This window comes from Plasmodium falciparum (genome assembly GCF_000002765.6).
Source record: "Plasmodium falciparum 3D7 genome assembly, chromosome: 7".
NCBI lineage: Eukaryota > Apicomplexa > Aconoidasida > Haemosporida > Plasmodiidae > Plasmodium > Plasmodium falciparum.
In genome coordinates, this window is record NC_004328.3 from 930,001 (window position 1) to 953,308 (window position 23,308).

The 23,308-nt window shown below is 18.5% G+C and overlaps 9 protein-coding genes across 9 annotated transcripts in view; 6 read left to right on the forward strand and 3 right to left on the reverse strand.

Moving 5' to 3' along the window:
- Window positions 1-853, forward strand: part of PF3D7_0721500 (conserved Plasmodium membrane protein, unknown function) — a gene marked incomplete at both ends in the record, with an annotated part of 2,340 nt that extends 1,487 nt beyond the window's left edge. The window contains one exon of the mRNA XM_001349081.1: window positions 1-853. This exon is cut by the window's left edge and continues 1,487 nt beyond it. Within this exon, the coding sequence (XP_001349117.1) occupies window positions 1-853 (853 nt within the window).
- A 605-nt stretch (window positions 854-1,458) lies between these two features.
- On the reverse strand, window positions 1,459-2,164 carry PF3D7_0721600 (40S ribosomal protein S5, putative; the record flags this gene model as incomplete). Its single annotated transcript, XM_001349082.1, has 2 exons — window positions 1,459-1,968; window positions 2,087-2,164. The coding sequence occupies 2 exons, from the start codon at window positions 2,162-2,164 to the stop codon at window positions 1,459-1,461; spliced, it is 588 nt and encodes a 195-aa protein (XP_001349118.1).
- Window positions 2,165-5,496: 3,332 nt separating this feature from the next.
- PF3D7_0721700 (secreted ookinete protein, putative) lies at window positions 5,497-6,900 on the forward strand (the record flags this gene model as incomplete). The annotated part of the gene is made up of 1 exon (XM_001349083.1): window positions 5,497-6,900. One exon carries the CDS (start codon window positions 5,497-5,499, stop codon window positions 6,898-6,900), a length of 1,404 nt encoding a protein of 467 aa, XP_001349119.1.
- Window positions 6,901-8,278: 1,378 nt separating this feature from the next.
- Window positions 8,279-8,895, forward strand: PF3D7_0721800 (conserved Plasmodium protein, unknown function; the record flags this gene model as incomplete). The annotated part of the gene is made up of 3 exons (XM_001349084.1): window positions 8,279-8,429; window positions 8,565-8,627; window positions 8,789-8,895. The coding sequence occupies 3 exons, from the start codon at window positions 8,279-8,281 to the stop codon at window positions 8,893-8,895; spliced, it is 321 nt and encodes a 106-aa protein (XP_001349120.1).
- Window positions 8,896-9,714: 819 nt separating this feature from the next.
- On the reverse strand, window positions 9,715-10,250 carry PF3D7_0721900 (V-type ATPase V0 subunit e, putative; the record flags this gene model as incomplete). The annotated part of the gene is made up of 3 exons (XM_002808741.1): window positions 9,715-9,784; window positions 9,916-9,963; window positions 10,132-10,250. 3 exons carry the CDS (start codon window positions 10,248-10,250, stop codon window positions 9,715-9,717), a joined length of 237 nt encoding a protein of 78 aa, XP_002808787.1.
- A 1,525-nt stretch (window positions 10,251-11,775) lies between these two features.
- PF3D7_0722000 (conserved Plasmodium protein, unknown function) lies at window positions 11,776-12,513 on the forward strand (the record flags this gene model as incomplete). Its single annotated transcript, XM_001349085.1, has 1 exon — window positions 11,776-12,513. One exon carries the CDS (start codon window positions 11,776-11,778, stop codon window positions 12,511-12,513), a length of 738 nt encoding a protein of 245 aa, XP_001349121.1.
- Window positions 12,514-14,022: 1,509 nt separating this feature from the next.
- Window positions 14,023-15,234, forward strand: PF3D7_0722100 (protein pelota homolog, putative; the record flags this gene model as incomplete). The annotated part of the gene is made up of 1 exon (XM_001349086.1): window positions 14,023-15,234. The coding sequence occupies one exon, from the start codon at window positions 14,023-14,025 to the stop codon at window positions 15,232-15,234; it is 1,212 nt and encodes a 403-aa protein (XP_001349122.1).
- A 1,128-nt stretch (window positions 15,235-16,362) lies between these two features.
- PF3D7_0722200 (rhoptry-associated leucine zipper-like protein 1) lies at window positions 16,363-18,612 on the forward strand (the record flags this gene model as incomplete). Its single annotated transcript, XM_001349087.1, has 1 exon — window positions 16,363-18,612. The coding sequence occupies one exon, from the start codon at window positions 16,363-16,365 to the stop codon at window positions 18,610-18,612; it is 2,250 nt and encodes a 749-aa protein (XP_001349123.1).
- Window positions 18,613-19,448: 836 nt separating this feature from the next.
- On the reverse strand, window positions 19,449-23,114 carry PF3D7_0722300 (ubiquitin carboxyl-terminal hydrolase, putative; the record flags this gene model as incomplete). Its single annotated transcript, XM_001349088.1, has 1 exon — window positions 19,449-23,114. The coding sequence occupies one exon, from the start codon at window positions 23,112-23,114 to the stop codon at window positions 19,449-19,451; it is 3,666 nt and encodes a 1,221-aa protein (XP_001349124.1).
- Window positions 23,115-23,308: the final 194 nt, after the last annotated feature.

The window sequence follows — 23,308 nt, forward strand, 5'->3', positions numbered from 1 at the left end:
TGAAATTCTAGACAAGAATAATTTTTATTTTTTATCCAAGAAAAAAAAAAAAGAATTTCAAGTCATCGAACAAGGAGAAAACAAATTATTTTTTAATAATAAGAAAACAAATGGGCAAGATAATAACATATATGAAATGGAAGAAGAAATAAAGAATACTAATAGATATATACATTCAAATAATATCAATATAAATAAAATATCTACAGATACTTCTCTATATTGTCCTTCCTCTTCAACAGAACAAATAAATAAATCACAATATCATAAAACAAATGATGATAAAAATGATAAATCATTTTTATCTTACGAAAAAGAAGGACCAATACAATGCAGAAAAAAAATTAATGTAATTAAAAAAAAAAAAATAAAGATATATTATAAACACTACCATCACGTTGAAGATATAAACAAAAAGGTAATAATAATAAATAATAACAATAATAATAATAATATCAATAATAACAATAATATCAATAATAACAATAATAACAATAATAACAATAATAACAATAATAACAATAATAACAATAATAACAATAATAACAATAATAACAATAATAACAATTTCATATGCTTAGAAAATAATGTGAAAATGTTTTTATCAAATTTTAAAAGGAAGATGGAAATTTACAAATTTTTACAAATGGTATATAAAGTTCTTCTCTTATTAAACATATATTTAATATTTTCTATTAAAGGAATACTAATTTATATGAATATATATTATTTTATATTCCAAAACACACATTCTCTTTTTTCTTTTCATAAATGCTTTTTAATTTTATTGCAGTGTTGTTATTTTTGTTTTTCCCGTCTATATGTATATGAATATAGAAAGTTGAAAAAATGATTTATTTATATATATTATTTGTTTTAATTTACTTATTATTTATTTGTAATGCTTTATACATTTATTTATTTATACATTTATTTATTTATTTTATTATTATCTCCGCCATGTGGACACATATAAGACATTTTTTTGTTGTACGTCTTCATTTATTGTAGCATATTATATAAACACAAATTGATATATCTCCAATTTTTTCAGATAAACAGATATTTTTATTTGTTGTACTTAAGATAATAAATGATATTTAAAAAATTTTTAAATAGTTTATTCTTTTCTTCTTTTTTTTTTTTTTTTTTCAATAAAAATGTAAATAAAAATGTAAATAAAAATGTAAATAAAAATGAAAATAAAAATATGAATTACACAAGTTAAATAGATAATATATGAACCATTATGGATAAATAAATATATTTCTTCTATTTTCCAAAATTAAAAAAAAAAAAAAAAAAAAACTAACATATATAAAATATAAGAATATATGATCATATAAGGGATATGTATATGTACATACAAATATATATAACTACTTTTATATATATATATATATATATATATATTTGTGTGGACATAAAAACATCCATTTTTGTTTGTTGGTATCTTTTTTATCTGTTAGCTTTTGCTACTCTTTCAATTTCATCTTTCTTTTTAATAGCATAAGAACTAGAAGATTCATTAGCGCAATTAATGATTTCTTCTGCTAAACATTCAGATATAGATTTAATGTTTCTAAAAGCTGCATTTCTGGCACCTGTACAAATTAAATAGATAGCTTGATTTACTCTTCTTAATGGAGAAACATCAACTGCTTGTCTTCTAACAACACCTGCTGATCCAATTCTTGTTGAATCTTCTCTGGGTCCACCTTTTTGTACTGCATTTACAAAAACTTGTAGAGGGTTTTCTCCTGTCATTAAATGAATAATTTCAAAAGCATAAGCTACGATTCTTATTGCTTTTAATTTTTTTCCATTATTCCTTCCATGCATCATCATAGAATTAACCAATCTTTCTACAATTGGACATAAGGCCTTTCTAAACCTTTTCTTTTGATAACGTCCAGCGGTATGTGGTGTATAAACACATGCCTTTTGTGATACAGCTATACAATCCACCTAAAAAAGAAAAATAATTTATATATATATATGTATATACATATGTATATATATATATATATATATATATATATATATATATATATATATTTATTTATTTTTTTTTTTTTTCCCTTACCAAAGATAAGTCAGCAATATTGATCTCTTCATATGACCATTTTTTAAAAAGTTTTATATCAGCCGTTGTTGTTTCCATTCTTTCAAAAAATTATCTAAATAAAAAGGACAATAAATATATATATTTATATAATATACTTTAAACTACTTAATATAATATGTAACATACACGATTATATATTCTTACAATAAAATCTTAATCAACAAACAAACAAAAAAAAAATGAATAAAATACATATATTATTTTATATATATAATAATTTTTTTCATATAACACAAAAAATATATCCTTTTCTTTTTCTAAAATGAGAATATTCAAAAGAAGAATTTAAAATTTTAAATAATGAATATATATATTATTTTCTTTTCATATATATATATATATATATAATATATATATTTTTATATAGATCTCTTTTCTTATTTTTTATTTTTTTATAATATATATATATATATATATATATATATATATATATATTTATATATATAATATTTTATTACCTTTTTTTTTTTTTTTTTTATTTCTTTTTTTAATTCGATTAATATATTATATTTACCAATTTTTCTTAAAATTTCATAATTTTTAAAATTTATAAAAAAATTAAAAATATAAAAATTGTGGAATTTATATTTTTATTTTATTTTATATTTTTTATTATTTTTTTTTAAAGATTCCTTTTTTTGCTTTTTTTTTTTTATATGTATACATATCTGTATATTTAGATATTGCAATATAATATATATATATATATAAATTATATATACTTTTTGTTTTGAAAAAAAGAAATAATTTAATTTACATTTTTTTTTTTTTTTTTTAAACCTTAGAAAAAAAGCTTTTACAATATATTAATATTATTTATGTACATTCAACGGTGTATATCAAAATAATATATTATTATTATATATGTTATTTATATTATAATATATATATATATATATATATATATATAATATATATATGTATAATATAATAAAACATGGCAAATAATATATAAAAAGTTAATTTTATATAATATATAGGGTATTATTATATATTAATCAATAATATATTATATATCTATTATAATTATATTTTCTTAATATATAGTCATATATATATAATATTATTATACATATATATTATTATGTATATTATACATAATTAATATATGTAATAAAAATATTGCAAGAGGAAGAAAAATTATAAACCAAAAAAACCCCTTATACATACATCCTCACATATTATTATATATTTTATATATATATTTCATTATAATACCATAATAAATTATTATAATATATAATATATATATTATATATATATATTATTATATATATTTTATATATATTTTATAAGGTATGTTTTTTTTTTTTTTTTTCAAAAAGTATTATTATAATACAATAATATAAATATAAAATATATTAAAATAAATATGATCCTAATACTATTATAAATATATATATAAAATATATTAACCTTTTTTATTTATGTACTTTTGAAAAAAAGACCTTTTCATATTATTTTAAAGTTATAAATAAAAATAAATTATAATATATAAGTTATTTTTATTAACATGAAAAAAATAATAAATGAAACATAAAACGTATCTTATTTTAATAAAAAAGAAAAAACTGAATTATAATAAAATCATTTAAAATAAGCTATAAGAAAATATACATTTATTAATATTATATATATATATATATATATATATATATATTTATATATATTTATATATATTTTCCTTTTTAAGTATAAAATTATAATATGGAATTAAACAGTATAATAATTTTTATAAGGTTCTAAAGGTTTTAATTTATCCTCTTTTTTTTTTTTTTTTTTATATATTTTTTCTCTATCGGAATATATGCAATGACATATTTTTTAATTGATAATCTGAAAGGTTAAGAATAAAATAGTTTATTAATATTATATAAGTGCTATCATATGATGATATAAAACATAATAATTCCATGTTATTTAAAAAATAAAAAAGAAGCAAATATATTTCACAAATATGTTTTGATATAACCTCATATGAAATAACTTTTATGCGAAAAAAAGTAACACCCCATTGCAGGTGATTAAAAATAAGAATAATATAATAATAATTATAAATAACAATCCTTTTTACTAATTTTGCAAAGCTTTTATTTCTACATGTACAATTATGTAGCGTTTTATTGTTGTGTAAACAATTTACAATGTTTTTAAAGATATGTAGTTTAAGCTACGTATGTTATCATATCATATGTTAAATATTAAAATTTTATTAATTATATGAAATATATATATATATATATATTATTTTTAAAATAATTATTTCTATTTTTTAACAAAGACGTAACAAAATGTAGAACAGCCAGGGGGAATACATACATATTTTATTTGTATGCTAACGAATTTCATTAATTTGTTATATAATAAAAAAAAAAAAAAAAAAAAAAAAAAAAAGTTGTATATAAAAATTATGACCTGAACATATAATGTTATTTCTTTTTCGTTTTTTTTTTTTTTTTTTTTTTCATCTTTACCTGAACATGTTCATAAAATGAAATACATGTTAACTTTATTTTATTAATATGTAAAAATAATAATATAAAAAGAAAAAGAAGTTTTCTAAGTTTATGAATATTGTCGGAATAAATTACATGTCTTGTTCATTTAGTTTTACTATTATTTTAGTCAATATTTTTTTTTTTTCCCTTATTTTGTATGTACACAATTTATCATGTTGTGTTTTGAATAAAAAATAAAATAAAAAACAGCTAAAAATATCAAAATAGAAAAATATATAAGAAAAGTTATAACACCCTTTAGACAATAAAATAAGAATATATATATATATATATATATATATAGTTATTTATTTATATTTATATATTTAAAGCTAAAAAGTATTAATACTTTACATATTTTAATTGGTTTTATTATTTTTTTTTTTTCTAATATATTTTGAATATATATATATATATATATATATATATATATATATATATAGACATTTTTATACAGCCAAAACGTTCATATAAAAAAAAAAAAAAAAAAAAAAATATGAACATTCTATAGTTGGTAATCTTTTTATTTATTATTATTTTTTTTTATAATTCATGTGTTAATATAGAGAAAATAATTTCTATAAATTTTGTTTTTATAATTGATAAATATTTATATTTATTATTATTTTTTTTTTTTTTTATGTGTTTTTCATAAATATTGCATAGTTTATTTTTTTGAGAAAGATTTAGTAACATATTTAAATTTTTATATATTTGATTTTAATATATATAAAAAAATAAATAAGACACACACAAAAAAAAAAAAAAAAAAAGGAAAAAAATAGAAAAACATACAGTTTAAAGAATAGCAAACAATCACGTAATTATATATATATATATATATTTTTTATTTTTTTGTGATTTCACCAAATGAATAAGTTATTGCTTTTTTGTCTTTTCCTATACAGCGTCGTAGCTGTAAGACCCTACAAGGAACGTTATGGTAATGTTTCCAAGCATTTAGATAACGAGTTTAAGAAGAGGAACCCTGATGGAGGTAAACCATTCAATTTAAAAGAAAATATTAATTATGTAAGAAAAAATAATTATGAGTTGTACGTTGATGCCAATGGAGAATTAAAACAACAGAATTATAATGTGAATGAACCAAGACAAGTTTTAAAAAAAAATATGGATAAATTTCGTTATTTAATAAACGATTTAGAAGTATTATTTGGTGTGTATGAATTAAATGCTAGAGATAAAGAAAAGGTATTAAGAGAGACTTTAAAAAAAGAATCTTTATGCTTTACTATTGCTGGATTAGTATCAAATAGTCTTAACCAAATAAATGTTGAGGATTCTCCAATATATGGATTATTGATACAAGGAGAAAGAGATAGAAATTATGAAGTAAATAATACACTTGATATATATGTGATATTATCAAATATAAGTGTTCCTTTAGGTAGTTTTTTTTTCCCAGAAATGAAAAGAGCTCCATATCAACTACCATATTTAGTTGGTCATTATGATAGTAGAAGTGGAATTAAAAATAAGAGTATATCTTATTTATGTCCATTACCTGAATTTTTAATAGATGTAATGAGAACAACTAAATATGGATTAAAATTTAATTTTAATGGTACTGATCTGGATGTAAAGGAACTTTTCCCTGTGACTTTAACAAATACACTAGAAACAGCTAGTCTCTTACCTGTTCAAAAAGAAGATTCGTATAAGAATGAGCGTAACGTGTTATTAGGTATATTACAAAATATATCAAAAGATATACCATATAGAAAGGTTGTAGATAGAGGAGTACAAGGTAATGGTATTATTAACCCTGAAGAAAGAATATTAGCAAGTAAATCCTTTTCTAGTTCTCGTGAAAATATTAAAAATTTTGTATCGAATTCTGGTAAAAGTTCATTAGATACAAGTTCTATGGCTTTATACTTTTTAGCATTAAGTCAAAATTTATTTGAACGAACTAGAAATGCAGTACCATCTAGTAATAGATTAACTAATATAACTGTCACAAATGTTCAAACAAATAATGCTGGATATTTAACACACTATACTCTAAAATTAGGTTTAGAAAATTCAAGATCATTAACAGTAGAAGGTTTAGTTAACGGGAAAAATATATTTGTACCTAAAGGTATACAAAATATTGAAACCGTGGTATCATATGATGTACCATATACATGGGGTATTATGGTAAGTCCTCAAGAAGGATTTTCATATATCTTTGGAAACTTGGTTTTTGACATTGCAAAATCTTTTTCTTATAATGTAAACAACTTATCCTCATTTGTAAGGAGTCCATAGATAATACATAAATTTATAAGTGGAAGAATAAATAACATATGTAGGGAACAATATAATATGCTTTGAATATGATATGGATAAATACACACAATATAATAATGTGTATATATATTAGTATGATGATTATTCAAATAAATATTACGATGACTTATATATATATTTATATATATTATGTATAAGTTACATTTTATACATAACATTATTATATTATTGGATTAATTTGTTAATCACTAATTTGATACTTACATTATTTTGATTTTATCATTATTTATATATTTTATATATTTATTTTATTTTATTATTTTATTTTATTATTTTATTTTATTTTTTTTTTTTTTTTTGTACATATTTTTAAACTATAAACGAATATTTATCAGTTATCCAACTTTTATAAATAATTTTTACCCGTAATATATATTATATGTTAGACGACAAAATTTTAGGAGAAAAACAAAAATATTACATCTTTATATATATTATATATATATATATATATATATATATATATATATATATATATATATATAATGTTTATCTTTTTATTTATTTTTACAATTCAACATTTATGGCTTGAGAAGTAATTGAAACAAGTCGTATTTCTATAAATATTTGAATAGTTTCAAAAAAAAAAAAAAAAAAAAAAAAAAAATTGTACGGATTCTTTTTTTTTTTTTTTTAAAAAGATATATTCTTTAATTCTAATATTTTAAATGCTTCTTGAATAAATTTAAAAAGATAGGAAAAAAAAAAATTTAAAACGATTTACACCATTTTGAGGAGAGCACTATATCGGTCCTTTTGTAAACGTATAAAAGAGAAAAGAAGCAAAAGGCTAAAATGATTAAGAAAATAAATGGAATGTATAAAATGATATGTATATAATATATATTATATATTTTATGTATATACTTTTTTTTTTTTTTTTTTTTTTTTAATTTAAAAATAATAATTTGTATATTTTGTAAGATACATTTTTTTCTAAGAAATAAAAAAATTTTAATTATAATAAATGAATAATACTGAGTTCAAAATATACAATTGTGAATTTATAAAAGAAAAAAAATAAAATTGGCAATATATTTTTTTTTTTTTTTTTTTTTCATACTTGGTAAAAAAAAAAAAGTAATAAAAGAAACGAATATAAAATCAAACATAAATTTATATCAGTATAAAAAAAAAAAAAAAAAATACATATATATTATATAAATATATATATATATATATATAATATATTTATTTATTTAAAAGGGAATACAGATTTGCGTAAAATACTATTTCATATTTAAGGAATATAACATATTGAGTTATTCCATTTTTATATTATTATTTAACAATTATATATTATATATATATATATACAATATAATAATTTTTAGCAATGCAAAAAAATATGCAGGATAACAGTAATAAAAATGAATTTAGTGATATGAAAGATAATAAGAATGACGGGAAAGTAAATGAAAACAGCGGAGAAAATATGTACATTTTTGATGAGCCTGATGATGAATTGGAAGAATTTGAAGAAATGGGTAATGTTAAAAATAGATAGAAAAATGTAAAAAAATAAATATATACCAACTGATATTATTTTATATAAATATATTCATTTCATCAATTATATTTCTTGTACATTTTTTTGTTATTTCTTTTTTTTATATATATAGGAAGTGTAGCTTTAAATGTAGACACAGACTTGGAAAATTGGGAAGAAGATTGGGGAGCAGCAGGTTTGTTTCAAATTAATGTTATAAAATATATATAATGTATATATATATATATATATATATATATATATATATATATTTATGTGATTAATTCCTTTTAAAATTGTGAAACTTTTTATGTGAACATTTTATATAATTTATTATTTTTCTTTTTATTTTTTTAGGATGGGACGATGATGATGACGATGACGATAAATTTATTTTAAAAGTTGAATCGGAATTACAAAAATTTAAAGCTAATATGGAAGCAGAAAAGGATTTAAATAAATAAATGGGTATGTATATTTATATATTTTAAAAGATTTAAGTAAAGGATAAAATTAAATACTTGTCATAATAATAATATAAAAACATTATGATTATCTTCATCCTCTAATTTTTTTTATGTAACATTTAAACTGTTTCTTCTTTTCCACAAATTTATTATATATATATATATATATGTATGTATATATGTATAGATATTTTCATAATATTATAAAAACACAACACGATTTGTCTTACAGTGGTACACTTATATATATGTGACATGAAAAAAAATAAAATATAATAATTTATGATTATATTTTATATACATTCATTTATTATGTGCCTTTTACAATTTAAGAATACATAATCATTTAAAAAAATATATATATTTTTTATTTCACTGATGTGAATGTATATATTCAATTATTTTATTATATTATATTTTATTTTTTTTTTAAATATAAACTTTTCATATTAATTTTTGGTTTTTGTAAATTTTTTTACAATCATATAAATAATTCTACGATAAAAGATAATTAATAGTTTTTAAAGAATGAATGGTTCATTAGGGTGTTTAAAAAAAATAGGCACAAAAAAAAAAAAAAAATAAATAAATAAATAATAATAAAATATAAATCAATAATAAATAAATATACATACATATATATATATATATATATATATATATATTTATATATACAATGGAGATATATTACATATATATTTATATGTTCTACATCTGTAAAATAAAAGATAGACACATATACATATATAAGTAATCCTTTCTCATATTCGTTATTCCATATATTCATAAACATATACTGTTTTTACTTTTTCTTTTTTAATCCTTTACGGTCCTCCTTTGTGGGAAAACAATGGGATTTAATTGAGAAATATACACACACAGCCAACTAAAGAAAAGTTCAATAAAATAAAATGTAAAAAAGATATATAGAAAATATGTGGAAAATATAACATAAATACATATTCACAATTATATAATTACAATGTCTATGTTTTTCTCTTTTTATTATAAACTTACAATATCCATAAACAAAAAACAGCCAAAGAAACTAGCGTAATTATTAACCTGAAGAAAAAAAAAAAAAAAAAAAAAAAAAAAAAAATATATATATATGTGTATGTAATAAAAAAAAAATGGCTAGTTACATAAATATATGTACATATATATATATATATATATATATATATATATTATTTATATATCTCAAATAAGGATTTCTTTAAAAATTTTTACTTAATCATATTCCATCTTGATATTTTTCCATCCCTTGCAAAAAAAATGCAAAACACGATACAAGACACAAACCAAATAATTAAATATATAAAAGTTCCATTAGATATATTCTCATCCATTTCTAAGAAAAAAAAAAAAAAAAAAAAAGATACAAACATATACAATATATATATATATATATATATATATATTTATTGTTTAGGTTCACTATGTTATCATCTACTATATTTCTATATTTATAACTTCCAATTCATATACAAAAAGTACAAACGAAAAATAAAAACAATAACATAATATGTAGGAAGTGTAAGAATTATATGTTTATATGTTATTACTTATTTTTATAAACTGACAAAAATATATAAAATTAAAAGAAAATAAATTCACTGTCAACTTTCAAAGCAACTTATTAATATCAATAGAATGAATACAAAATTATTCCACTTTGCCTTATAATGTTAAAGAAAACATATTTCTACCTCTTTCTCAATACCCCAAAAAAAAAAAAAAAAAAAAAAAAAAAAAAACAATTGATATTATTTATACAAGTATTTCTTTTCTTTTTTAATTAAGGAAAAATTATGTACACAAAAACATATAACAACAAAAGATAACAAAATATATATATACTTTTATATTTGTATATAAATACAAGTTTTTAAATATATTATTATATATATATGTTATTTTTATATTTTTTCAAATATCACAATGGATTATTTGATTCATACATATTTTTTTTTTCTATCTTACAATATATTAATATATTTAATTCTTAACTTTTATTTTATTTTATTTTTTTATTTGATTGTACAATTTTCTTTCAAAATTCGATTTCTCCATTTATTCAAATGAAAAAAATGTCAAATATAAAATTGTAAGTTATAATATAAAATAAATAAAAAAAAATTGAATATAATAAAAATGAAACATTTATAAATATATACATATATATATGTAATTATATAATATAAGAAGTAATAATTATATAAACATAAAATAAACGTTAATATACAATAATAAAAAGATATAAAATTATATTATTATATATATATAATATATATTATATATAATATTATAAATATATATATATATATTATATATATAATTATATATATTTTTTTTTTTTTTTTTTGAAAAAAAGATCTTCAATTTTTTTTATTTTTTTTTTTTTTAAATTTTACGTATATTAAAAAAAAACTCCACCCAACAAAAAAAAAAAAAAAAAAAAAAAAAAAAAAATTAAAACCTATATATTATATATGGTAACATTTTTCTAAGTTTTCACATAAAATATTTATAATATTATCGTTTATTATAAATAACTATTTGATTTGTAATTTTTTTTTTTTTTTTTTGTTCTTTTTTTGTTGTTAAAAATATTTTACTAATGAAAAAATGTTAAGAATCTTATTTATATTAAAAAACATTTGAACATGCAATTGTATATGTAGAGTGCTCAGAAGAAAATAATATAAAAAAAGAAAGGAAATTGAAGAAAAACAAAAAAAAAGAACATATTTATCAAAACATAGTGTATAATGTAATTCGAATGTATTTATAATTTATGATTGAATATATTATTTAAATGAGAAATAAGATTTTTAGTTGTCTCTGTATTGTGTTTAATTATAATTTGTAAAAATGAAAGAAAGATATGACGATGGAGATAAGGAAATTATAAAAGAAAGTAGATTAAAAATAAATAAAAAACATCACCATCGTGAGCATAAGCATGAAAAAAAAAAGGAAAAGGAAAGAAAAAGGTACAGTAATAAATATGATAAGTATGATAAATATGATAAGTATGATAAGTATGATAAATATGATAAATATGATAAGTATGATAAATATGATAAATATAATAAGAATGATAAAAATGATAACTATAAAAAATTCTATAAATATGACAAGCATAATTATCTTGATGATTCTTCCAAAAAAAAGATTTTGCACAACGATGAAAAAAAAAATCGGCATGGAAGAAAAAGAGATAAGGAAAAAAAATATCGAGATAATTCAAGTTCCATAGAAAAAAATGATAATATAAAAACGAAACCAGAATTTTCGTATAATGCATTTGATTACTTTAATAAACACATTTCTGAAAATAAGATATCATCAAATTATATTAATGAAGAGAAATTAAAATATGAAAAACAAGTATTTCAAAAAGCATATGGCTTGTCTTTAGACGATGATATATGTTATGATAATTTTCTATTTGAAAAGGGTGAAGAAAATAATAAAAACGTAAAAAAAAATACGACAAAATGTAACGAACAAAATAATAATAAATATTATGAATGTTATAGCTGTAAAACACAAAATTTATTTGCAAATGTCCAGTGTTACAAATGTAAAAAATTGAGAAAACTGTAGAGTTATTTCTTATTTAAGCATTCTACATATATATATATATATATATATATATTTATATTTATATATAATATTTCTTCATAAAATATATAATTCATCACTATGTATAAATTGACAAAATGGTTAATTTTTTTATTTTCATATAATTAATTATAAAAATATAAATGAAGGAAAAAAAAAAAAAAAAATCATTAACAAAGTTATAATTTATATTATATGGGTGGTTATAATTCACCTGAACAAATTAGCTAAAAAAATTAAAAAAAAAAAAAAAAAAAAAAAACAGCTAGCTCATATATATTATATAATAGTTTGGATACATCATATAATATTAAACCTTAACAATAATTTTTATATCTACAATTCATTGAATGTATATATATATATGTATATTAGGAAGTTATAATTAATAATTTTTGTAATTATAAATTGTTTTCTTTTAATTTGTATGAAAGGTGTCTATCTGTCTGTTTGTCTTTCTTCTTTTTTTTTCTTTTATTATTAATCCTTCTGGTAATGTATTAAATTTTTTTATAGTAATATGAAATATAAGTTGTCATATTAAAAATTAAGGCTCACGTATAATTATAATGCATATCACATTATTTTGGTATGCTGTTAATTTAATTAGAATTATTTGTATATTATGTATTTTAGGGAAAATATATAACATTTATATGTTTGTTATAAAATTGTAAGATTTATATATACTTCTTTATATAATAATAATGAAAAAAAAAAAAAAAAAATGTTTAAAAATAAGATATAATTATATATTTTTAACATATATGCTTTATATTAGATAAGGGGAAATTTCTTATATTTTTATTATTCCTAAATTAAGGAGAATATTTAAACAGATAAATAATATATATATATATATTATTTTCAGGAAATTAAAAATAAAATATTTCATTAAAAAAAAAGGAAAAACAAAAAAAAATATAGTATATCTGGTATTAAGAATCAAATAATATTTATTCAATAGTTAATATTCCTTTGGGGATATTTTCAAGTGAAGTATTTATATAATATATATATATAATAAATTATTATATATATGTACGTATAATGTATTTTGTTCTTATTTTATTTATATATTTATTTTTATTTTTTTTTTTACCTTCTGCCCTATATATGAAAGTAATGATTTATAAGGATGCATAAAAAATTATTAAAATAAAAAAAAATATATTTTAAAAATTATTACTAGAGAAAATAATTAATAAATATAACATATATATATATATATATGTATGTATGTATGTATGTATGTATTTATTTATTTATTTATTTCTTATGTATCACGATTGTGAAGTATTATTTGAAAAAATAAAATATATATATATATATATATATAATGGGTAAAAAATATAGGATGATATTTATAAATAAAAAATGAAATAACGACCTAAATATATTACTTTATTATTATTTTTTTTGTATACAATACAATATATATATATATATATATATATATATATATATATAATATTTGTGATTTAGAAAAAGATGAAGTTGTTATACAGAAAGCGTGATAACGATAAGATGATTATCGGTTTAATTACGGAAGAGGATGATGATTTGTGGGGAGTGTATAATTTGTTAAGTTTAAATGATGAAATAGAATCTTATACTTCAAGAAAGGTTCAAAAAGATATTGGTAATAATTCATATGTAACTGAAATAAGAAAGTTGATGTTAACATTGTGTATTACTAAAATTGATTTTGATTGTGAGAATAATAGTTTAAGAGTATCAGGGAAAAATGTCAAAGCAAATGAGTATGTTAAGATTGGTCAGTATCATACTTTTGATATAGGTCTTAATGATAAGATAAAAATTATGAAAAAGAACTGGGATCATATACATAGAGAAAAATTAGAAGAATGTACTAATATAAAGAATAATTGTGAAATTGCTATTTTATTAATTGATTGTGGTCGTGCTAATATGTATTTACTTACACAACAATTATATAAAACAGTTTTTAGTATTAATAAGATAATACATAAGAAAAAAGATAAAAATAATTCATCGTCATATAAAAAATCATTAGAGAATTTTTTTAATATTGTATTAAAAAATTTATATTCAAGTATTAATTTTGAGAAAATAAAATGTATTGTTTTAGGGGGTCCTGGTTTTTTTAAAAATGATTTTTTTAGCTATCTCTATGAAAAATCAGATATGAAGAATGATAAGAATATTCTCACATTAAAAAATAAATTTTTAATTGTAAAAACGTCTAATATTTTTAAAAATTCTTTAAATGAAATATTAAATGATGAAAATATGAAAAAACAAATTTTAAACTTGAAAGTTGTATCACATGTGGATATTTTAAATAAATTTTATAAAATTTTTGAAAAAAATGAAGACAAAATTTGTTATGGTCCTGATGAAGTCAAATATGCATCGAAAATAAATGCTATAGATTCATTATTAATAACTGATAAAACGTTTAGAAGTTGTGATGTTAAAACTAGAAAGGAATACGTTCAGGTAGTACAATATGTAAAAAATACAGGAGGACAAGTTTATATTTTTTCAGATAACCATACATCAGGTGAACAATTAAATTCCTTAACAGGTATTGCAGCTATATTGAAGTTTCCTATTTTTTATGATATTAATCAGGCACATGAAAAGGGGCAATCTACAAAAGAAGATTATATTAAAAGGGAAGATACACAAAATGGTGAGCATATGACAAATATATGAGTGAGAAATACATAATAATACATTATGTGCATATTACTTTTTCACATAAAAATGATCCGATTAGTAATAATAATGTTTTGAAAAAGAAAGAAGATAATTAGAGCTCTGACCATTTTATATAGGCATAACAAAGTTGTTATATTATAAATATATAATAATTATTGTTAATAATATGTGTAATTTGTTTATCATTATTATTTTATAACACACACATATATATTATATCTATATATATATATATATATATATATATATATATAGATATAATATATATGTTTAATCTTATATTATATTTATTAAAACAAAAAATACATGGTTATTATTTTAGCATTTTATCATTTTAACATTTTATCATTTTATCAATTTTTTATTTTTATTTTATTTTATTTGTTTTTGTATTTTTAAAAATATCATAAATACGTATATATATTTATTTATGTATTTATTATTTTATAATTTTTTTTGTATATATAATTTCGTGATAAAATATTAACCCCTCTTTCCACGTCTTACTTATGATATTGTTTAATATTTTTCAGTCGACCTTTTTATTTTTATATTTTTAATATATTGTATAAATTTTAAATAATCCTAATTTTTTTTTTTTTTTTTTAAACTTATAAGAACGAAATAAGTGTGTGCACATGTAACCACAAATCCAGTGCACAACAGTGCTTATTTTATATTGAGCATTCTATTAAAAAATAAAAATAATAATAAGTAAAATAAATAAATAAAAATATGTTATATATATATATATATATATATATATATATATATATATATATTATGTATATATTGCATATATTATCCTTAATGTTTATATAGAAAATTTTTATTATTAGGAAGAAAGAAAGAAAGAAAAAAAAAAAAAAAAAAAAAAATTCATGTGAACCACTTAGATTTATTCAGGTGAATTTTCTATTTTTCAATATATTGTAAAGTATGCATTAATATGAATATATAAATATTATAAGAACACTATAATATATATATATATATATGTAGGTTCTATTATATATAAATAAATATATGTATATATATTTGTGTACATATTTAGGAAATAAAAAAAATTCACTTGAAACTTTCAGTGTCTATTTTTATGCTTTATAATATAGGAATATAAAAATGAATTTTTTTTTTTTTTTTATTATAGTTTACTGTTTTATTAGTTCATTTTACCTGATAAAGTCATCTTCCAATGATAAAAATAAAATAAATAAAAACAATATGCCACTTCAACGTGGCGCATCAAATTTAAAAGATATAAATATACATAATGTTGAAAAAAAGTCGAATATGGAAAGTGTAAATAATAATATAAATAATACAACATGTTCTAAAAATTTAAATGCGAACAAAGTTCCTAATGTGGCACATACAGGGGTAAATAAAAAAGGGGAAACAAAAAATGAGGAGGTTGAGAAGGAAGAAAATGAAAATGAAGAGATTGAAAAGGAGGAAATTGAAAATGAAGAGAATCAACAAAATGAAGAAGATGAAAATGAAGAAAATCAACAAAATGAAGAAGATGAAAATGAAGAAAATCAACAAATGAATGTGAACGTTGATGTAAGTGCAGAAAAAAAAAATAAAGAATTACCAGAAGAAAAAAAAGAATTACAAAAAAATAGTGAAAAAAATATAAACAAAGAAGTAATAAAAGATAGCAATAAAGATAATACTTTCAATTTTCATAAAAATATAAACACTTCATTCAACAAAAATAAAAACATATACAACAATAATAATAATAATAATAATAATAATAAAACATTTATTGAGAAGAAAGAAGAAGCTATAGACATGAAGAAAACACATTGTTCAAATAACAACAAAATGTGTAAATACAATAATATGAATAATCATATGTCAACAAATAAAAATAACAATCAAATATTTGAAGAAAGCAAACAAAATGTAAATAAACCTATATATAATTTAAAAAGTTTGGGAAATAATACTTTTAAAAATGACGAAAAATATAATGAAAATGACTATAAAAATAATCATGATGATGATAAAAAAAAATATACAGATGATTCTAATGAAGAAAATATATATGAAGAAAGAAACCAAAAAATATTGCTTATACATTTGTTAAAAAATATTAAAGAATTATTAAACAGACAAAGACAAAACTTTAATAATTTCTTATCATTCTTAAGTGAAAATTATCAAAGTTATGAAAAATTTTACAAATCACAAAAATATCAAAATGGTAAAAATTATATAGACAAGTTGGATCAGCAAGGGGAACTTAAAAATGTCTCTGTAGTAACTCATTCTTTTCTAGATATGAGTAAAGCAGCGAATGGTAAGAAGGATAAAAATGGGGTTTTTGTAAAATTGATGAATGATCAAAATGATGATGGAGATGATACAAAAGATGGAGATGATACAAAAGATGAAGATGACCACAAAAATGAAGATGACCACAAAAATGAAGATGACCACAAAAATGAAGATGACCACAAAAATGAAGATGACCACAAAAATGGAGATGACAACAAAAATGGAGATGACCACAAAAATGGAGATGACAACAAAAATGGAGATGATGACAATGGAAAAAAATCACACGACATATCAGATATTAAAAACATTATAGATACCATACTCCAATCTGATGATATAACTGATGAACAAAAAAAATATTTAGAGATCATTAAAAAAATTTTAGATTTAGAAGAGGATGTATTAAATAAAGAAAAGGAACAATTACAATTAAACAAAAACATTATTGAAGTATTGATGGGTAAATCAGACGAATTAAGAAATATCGCTGTAAATTTAAAAAATGGAAATGGTGATAATGAAAGTTCTCAACGTGTAGATTTAGCCCAAAATATTGTATCAAATTTATTAAATTTTTCAGTTCAATTAAAAAATACTGGTAATATAGTTTATAATAATATACAAGGACAAGGAGAATTACTACAATCTATTGAAAAAAATATCGACAAAGCTGAAAATGACCTTAAAAAAAGTACATCTGTTAATACTACTTTTACACCTAAAAATGTACCAAATACTGAACAGAATGATCAAGAAACACAAACAGATGATGACATAAACGATTCTGATATAGATGAAAATAATAATACCAATGATAAAAATAATTGTCATATGTATAAAAAAAATAATTGCCATATGTATAAAAAAAATAATTGTAAGAAATATTTCTTAAATTCACATTATAATAATTATCTATGTAAAAAACAAAAAAAATATAATAAAAATGATATGGGAAACAAACAAAAAGATAACAAAAAGTTTAAATTAAACGAATCCATGAAAAATCATTTCTATAACATTTTTGTTAAAGAAACGGTTATGTTGAAAAAATTATACAAAGTCTTATTTGAGCTTTTTTAAAATTAAAAAAAAATAAATAAAAAAAAAAAAAAAATAAATAAATAAAAAAAAAAAAGAATAAATAAATAAACAAACAAATAAATAAACAAATAAATAAATAAATTTCTTTTTATTAAAAAGGATTATTTTTATTTATATTTTTTTTAAATAAATATTTTGTTTTCACGTGTAGAAAAGGTTCCCATAAAAATATAAACATATGGCATACATAACATATGTATGTGTATATATATGTATATATATTTATGTGCAGCTTTTAATTTTTAATTAAAAAAATATAGAAAATTTATAGAGGAAACAAAAAAATATCAGCTATTATGAAAACATATTTCTTTGTTTTTTTAATGCATAAATATATATACAACTTTTATATTTAATATATGTAATCATTTATTATCACATTTTTAAAGGTTTTTCAAAAACATACATATATATAAACGACATAATACATGGTGTATATAATATTTTTTTTTTTTTTTTTTTTTGATTTAATATTTTTGTATAATTTTTGTTTATTTGTTGTTTAATTTTTGTTTAATTTTTGTTTTTTATAATTTTAAAAACGTTAAATTAAAAAAAAAAATTGTTACTATAAAAATGGTATACCATAAAAAAGCACATGGTATTTTAGGTATGACATGGAAAAGTGATGAAATGGTTAAGAAATATTTATAAAAGAAATAAAAGCATCACGTTATATAAATATAAATATAAATATATATATATATATTTATTTGTTTAATTACTTTTATAATTTTTTAATTTTATAATTTTATAATTTTATAATTTTTTAATTTTATAATTTTATAATATTTTAATTTTATAATTTGTGTGTGTTACAAATTTGTTAATAAGGCATCCACTTGCTCTTGCAACTGTTTTATGGTTTGATCCAGATTGTGTATTTTTTTTATGTCTTTATCATCCATTTTTTCTTTATTTCTATTTTTATTTGATGAATTATTAAAATTATTATTTTTTTTGTGTAGAATAATATTATTATTTATATTTCTATAAAATTTAATTTTTTCTTGTAATGAATTTTTTAAATTATTATTTTTTTTTATAGAACTAGCTAAATGTGTACATAATAAATTTATTTTATTATTTTGAATTTGTAATTCCATAATTTTCTCTGTAACATTTTTCATAATATTTTTTGGATGTTCAAGTTTATTTAAATAAATATATTGAAGCTCTATTAAAATATTATTATATATATTAGATTCATGGGATAATTGTGAATATAATATATATAACAATTCATTTTTTAAATTGTCATTTATATATATATCATTAGTAAATATATCATATATTTTATAATATATTTTTTTATTATAATCACATAATGGATATTCTTGATCAAAAATTGAAAAATCATCAATATAATTATTATCATAATATAAAAGATGGAAATTTTTTTTTTGTTTTTTTTTCTTTTCATTTGTATGTATATTATAATAAGAACGATTATTATGATAATTATTAGGAATCATTTTCTTTTTACTTTTATTTTTATTATCACTATGAATTTTATTACTTTTATTTTTATTAAACTCATCATATGAATTTTCAGAATGCATTGTAGTAATATCTTCTAAATTCTTATGTACTCTTTCTTCTATATAAGTATCTAGTATATAATTCCATATCTTCTTTGTTTTCATGTTTATACAATAATAATGGTTAAACAAAGAACTATGCATCTGTGCATGACGTTTATGATACCGTCCACATCCAACATTAGAACATGTCAAACATAACCATATATCATCAACATTATTACAATTTTTACATTTTAATTTATTAAACATATTATTTAAGGATAACACTTTTAATATAACATCTTCTCTTTTGTTTAGGAATATCTTGTAGGAATGTTTAATTACACATTTGTTTTTATGATCCGAATGGTTCATTGGGATTAAGGAGCAATCATTAGGTAATTTATCACCACATTGGTTTGTTTTATCACACTGGTTTGTTTTATCACACTGGTTTGTTTTATCACACTGGTTTGTTTTATCACACTGGTTTGTTTTATCACACTGGTTTGTTTTATCACACTGGTTTGTTTTATCACACTGGTTTGTTTTATCACACTGGTTTGTTTTATCACCCCCATTTGTTTTATCATTATTTTCATTTTGTCCAACTAACATATTATCCTTTGAGAGAAAAATCAAATTTTCAAGATAACCAACAAATTGTTGTTGATTCAAATTTTTGGTTTTTAAAATATCACAAAAGTCACTATTGAACAATTTTGACGAAATATCATAAAAAAATATCAGGGTACATACATTACATGACAAATTAATATATTCATAATAATTATTATTTCTTTTTTTATTAATACATATTTTTTCATTTCTTGTTAAGAGAAGAAATATATCATTATCTAATAATTCCATACATAATAGACACGTCGAAATGCATATCTTGGTATCTATAATAATACTTTTTATAAATTTCTCATATTTATTAATATTAAAAAGTTGTGAAGAATAAATATGGTCCTTCATATTTATCTTTCTGTTACTTGTGTTTAGGTATTTCGAGGGCATCTCTTTCTCAGCACAAGGTATACCGACATTATCACGCAAGTTATTAGATATATCATCATATATATCGTCATATATATCATCAGATATATCATCAGATATATCATCATATATATCATCAGATATATCATCATATGTATCAGAAGACATCCCAGAAGACACATTTTTGTTTAATATGTACCCTCTAGTAGATTGATTAGTACCCACATTTTCGATATTCTCTTTATAATTTAATATATAATATATCAAATTTACGAATGCACAATATATATACCAGTTATCATAAAAATTTTTTACATTTTTCTGTGATACATTCCTACACATAAAGGAACTTAAATTTCTACAATGGAATTTTTTATAAAACATATCAGCATATATTTGTGTCTTGAAAAATATAAGGATCGAATAGGTATGAATTTTTTTTTTTTTTTTTAAGTTTTTTTTTATATAATGGTACATTTTGTTATATGAGGACAAGAGTTTATCTGTATGAAGAAAATTATAATAATTTAAAGAATTCTTTTTATGGCAACAATTATAATCATTACCATTTATATTATTATTAATATTACTAATAATATTATTATTGTTGATGTCATTATTTACATGTAATAAATCCAGAACATTTTGATTATCCATATATCTATCTTTCGAATTATCTTTTACACGTATATTTAATGATTTATTTTCTTGTTGTCTTAATGACACATTTTTAATATAATCTTCATATAAATACGATCCAGAACTAATAGAGCTATCATCCATATGATCATAGGAATTTAAATGATCATCATAAATATTATTATGTGTATACATATTTTCGCTATAACATTTTTGTTCCTTTTTTTCTACATGAGCAAATTTATTATAATTCTTATTATTTAATTTACATAATTCTTTATTATGTATATATGTGTTACTTTCATTATTTAAAGTATTTACTTTTTGTTTACCTTTGCTTTGAGGTTTGGTATTATCATTATATGAATTCGTTTGTGTGTCCCCATGTATATTTTGAGTCCTTTTTTTTTTTATATTTCCCTTGATATTTTTTTTATTCATCTTATCTATACAACAACTATAAGTACAACAATTATTATAATAATAATAATTATTATTATTACTGTTATTATTATTGTTATTATTATTGTTATTATTATTGTTATTATTATTGTTATTATTATTGTTATTATTATTGTTATTATTATTGTTATTATTATTGTTATTATTATTATTGTTATGGTTGTTTTTATTATTGAATTTTTTTTTTTTTTTTTTTTTTTTTTTTTTTTTTTTTTTCTTGAGAAAGTTTAAATAACCGTTTAACTTAAATATTTTGATGTGAACAATAAAATTCATAAAACCTTGTATTAATAAAAAGAACTCGTAAAATGTGTAATACGTTGGTAAGGACAGTATAAGTAATATATGAGAACGATGTAACGGGAGATTAATACCAACAGAAATATCATCTGTATTATTAGATGATGACAAAACATTATTTTCATCAAGTGCATGTTTTTCTTTTTTAAATAAATTTTGTGTATTTTTATATTTTTGTTTGTCATCTTTACATTTTGATTCTTTTTTTTCTTTTTCTTTTTTTTCTTCTTCACATTCGTCAATTAAATATAAATCACAATTTTTTGTATCCTTAATATATAATTGTATCAAATTACAAGTAAAAAATTGTATAATATCTTTTCTAAGATAAAAATTATAAATATCTTCATTAATATATTCTTTATAATCCTTATTTTCATCATCAATTAATTTATGAATATATTTTGGAACATCTAAATCCATACATTTTTTAATATTCTGTTCAACTGATTTTTCAAACTTGTTTCCATTTTGATCATAAATATTTTCAAAAACGTTCAGCGAGCGTTTTACTTTTTGTAGACTTTCGTCGCTGTACACAATTAAATGAAACATTTTAAAAAGAAAAAAATAACATACATATATATATATATATATAAAATATTTTTTATGGGAATGTCAAACTTTTACATTTAATTATTGTCACACGTATAAAATAAATAAAAAAAAAAAATAAAAAAAATAAAAAAATAATAAAAATAATAAAAATTAAAAAATAATAAATTATTAATTTGAATGAAAAGGAATAA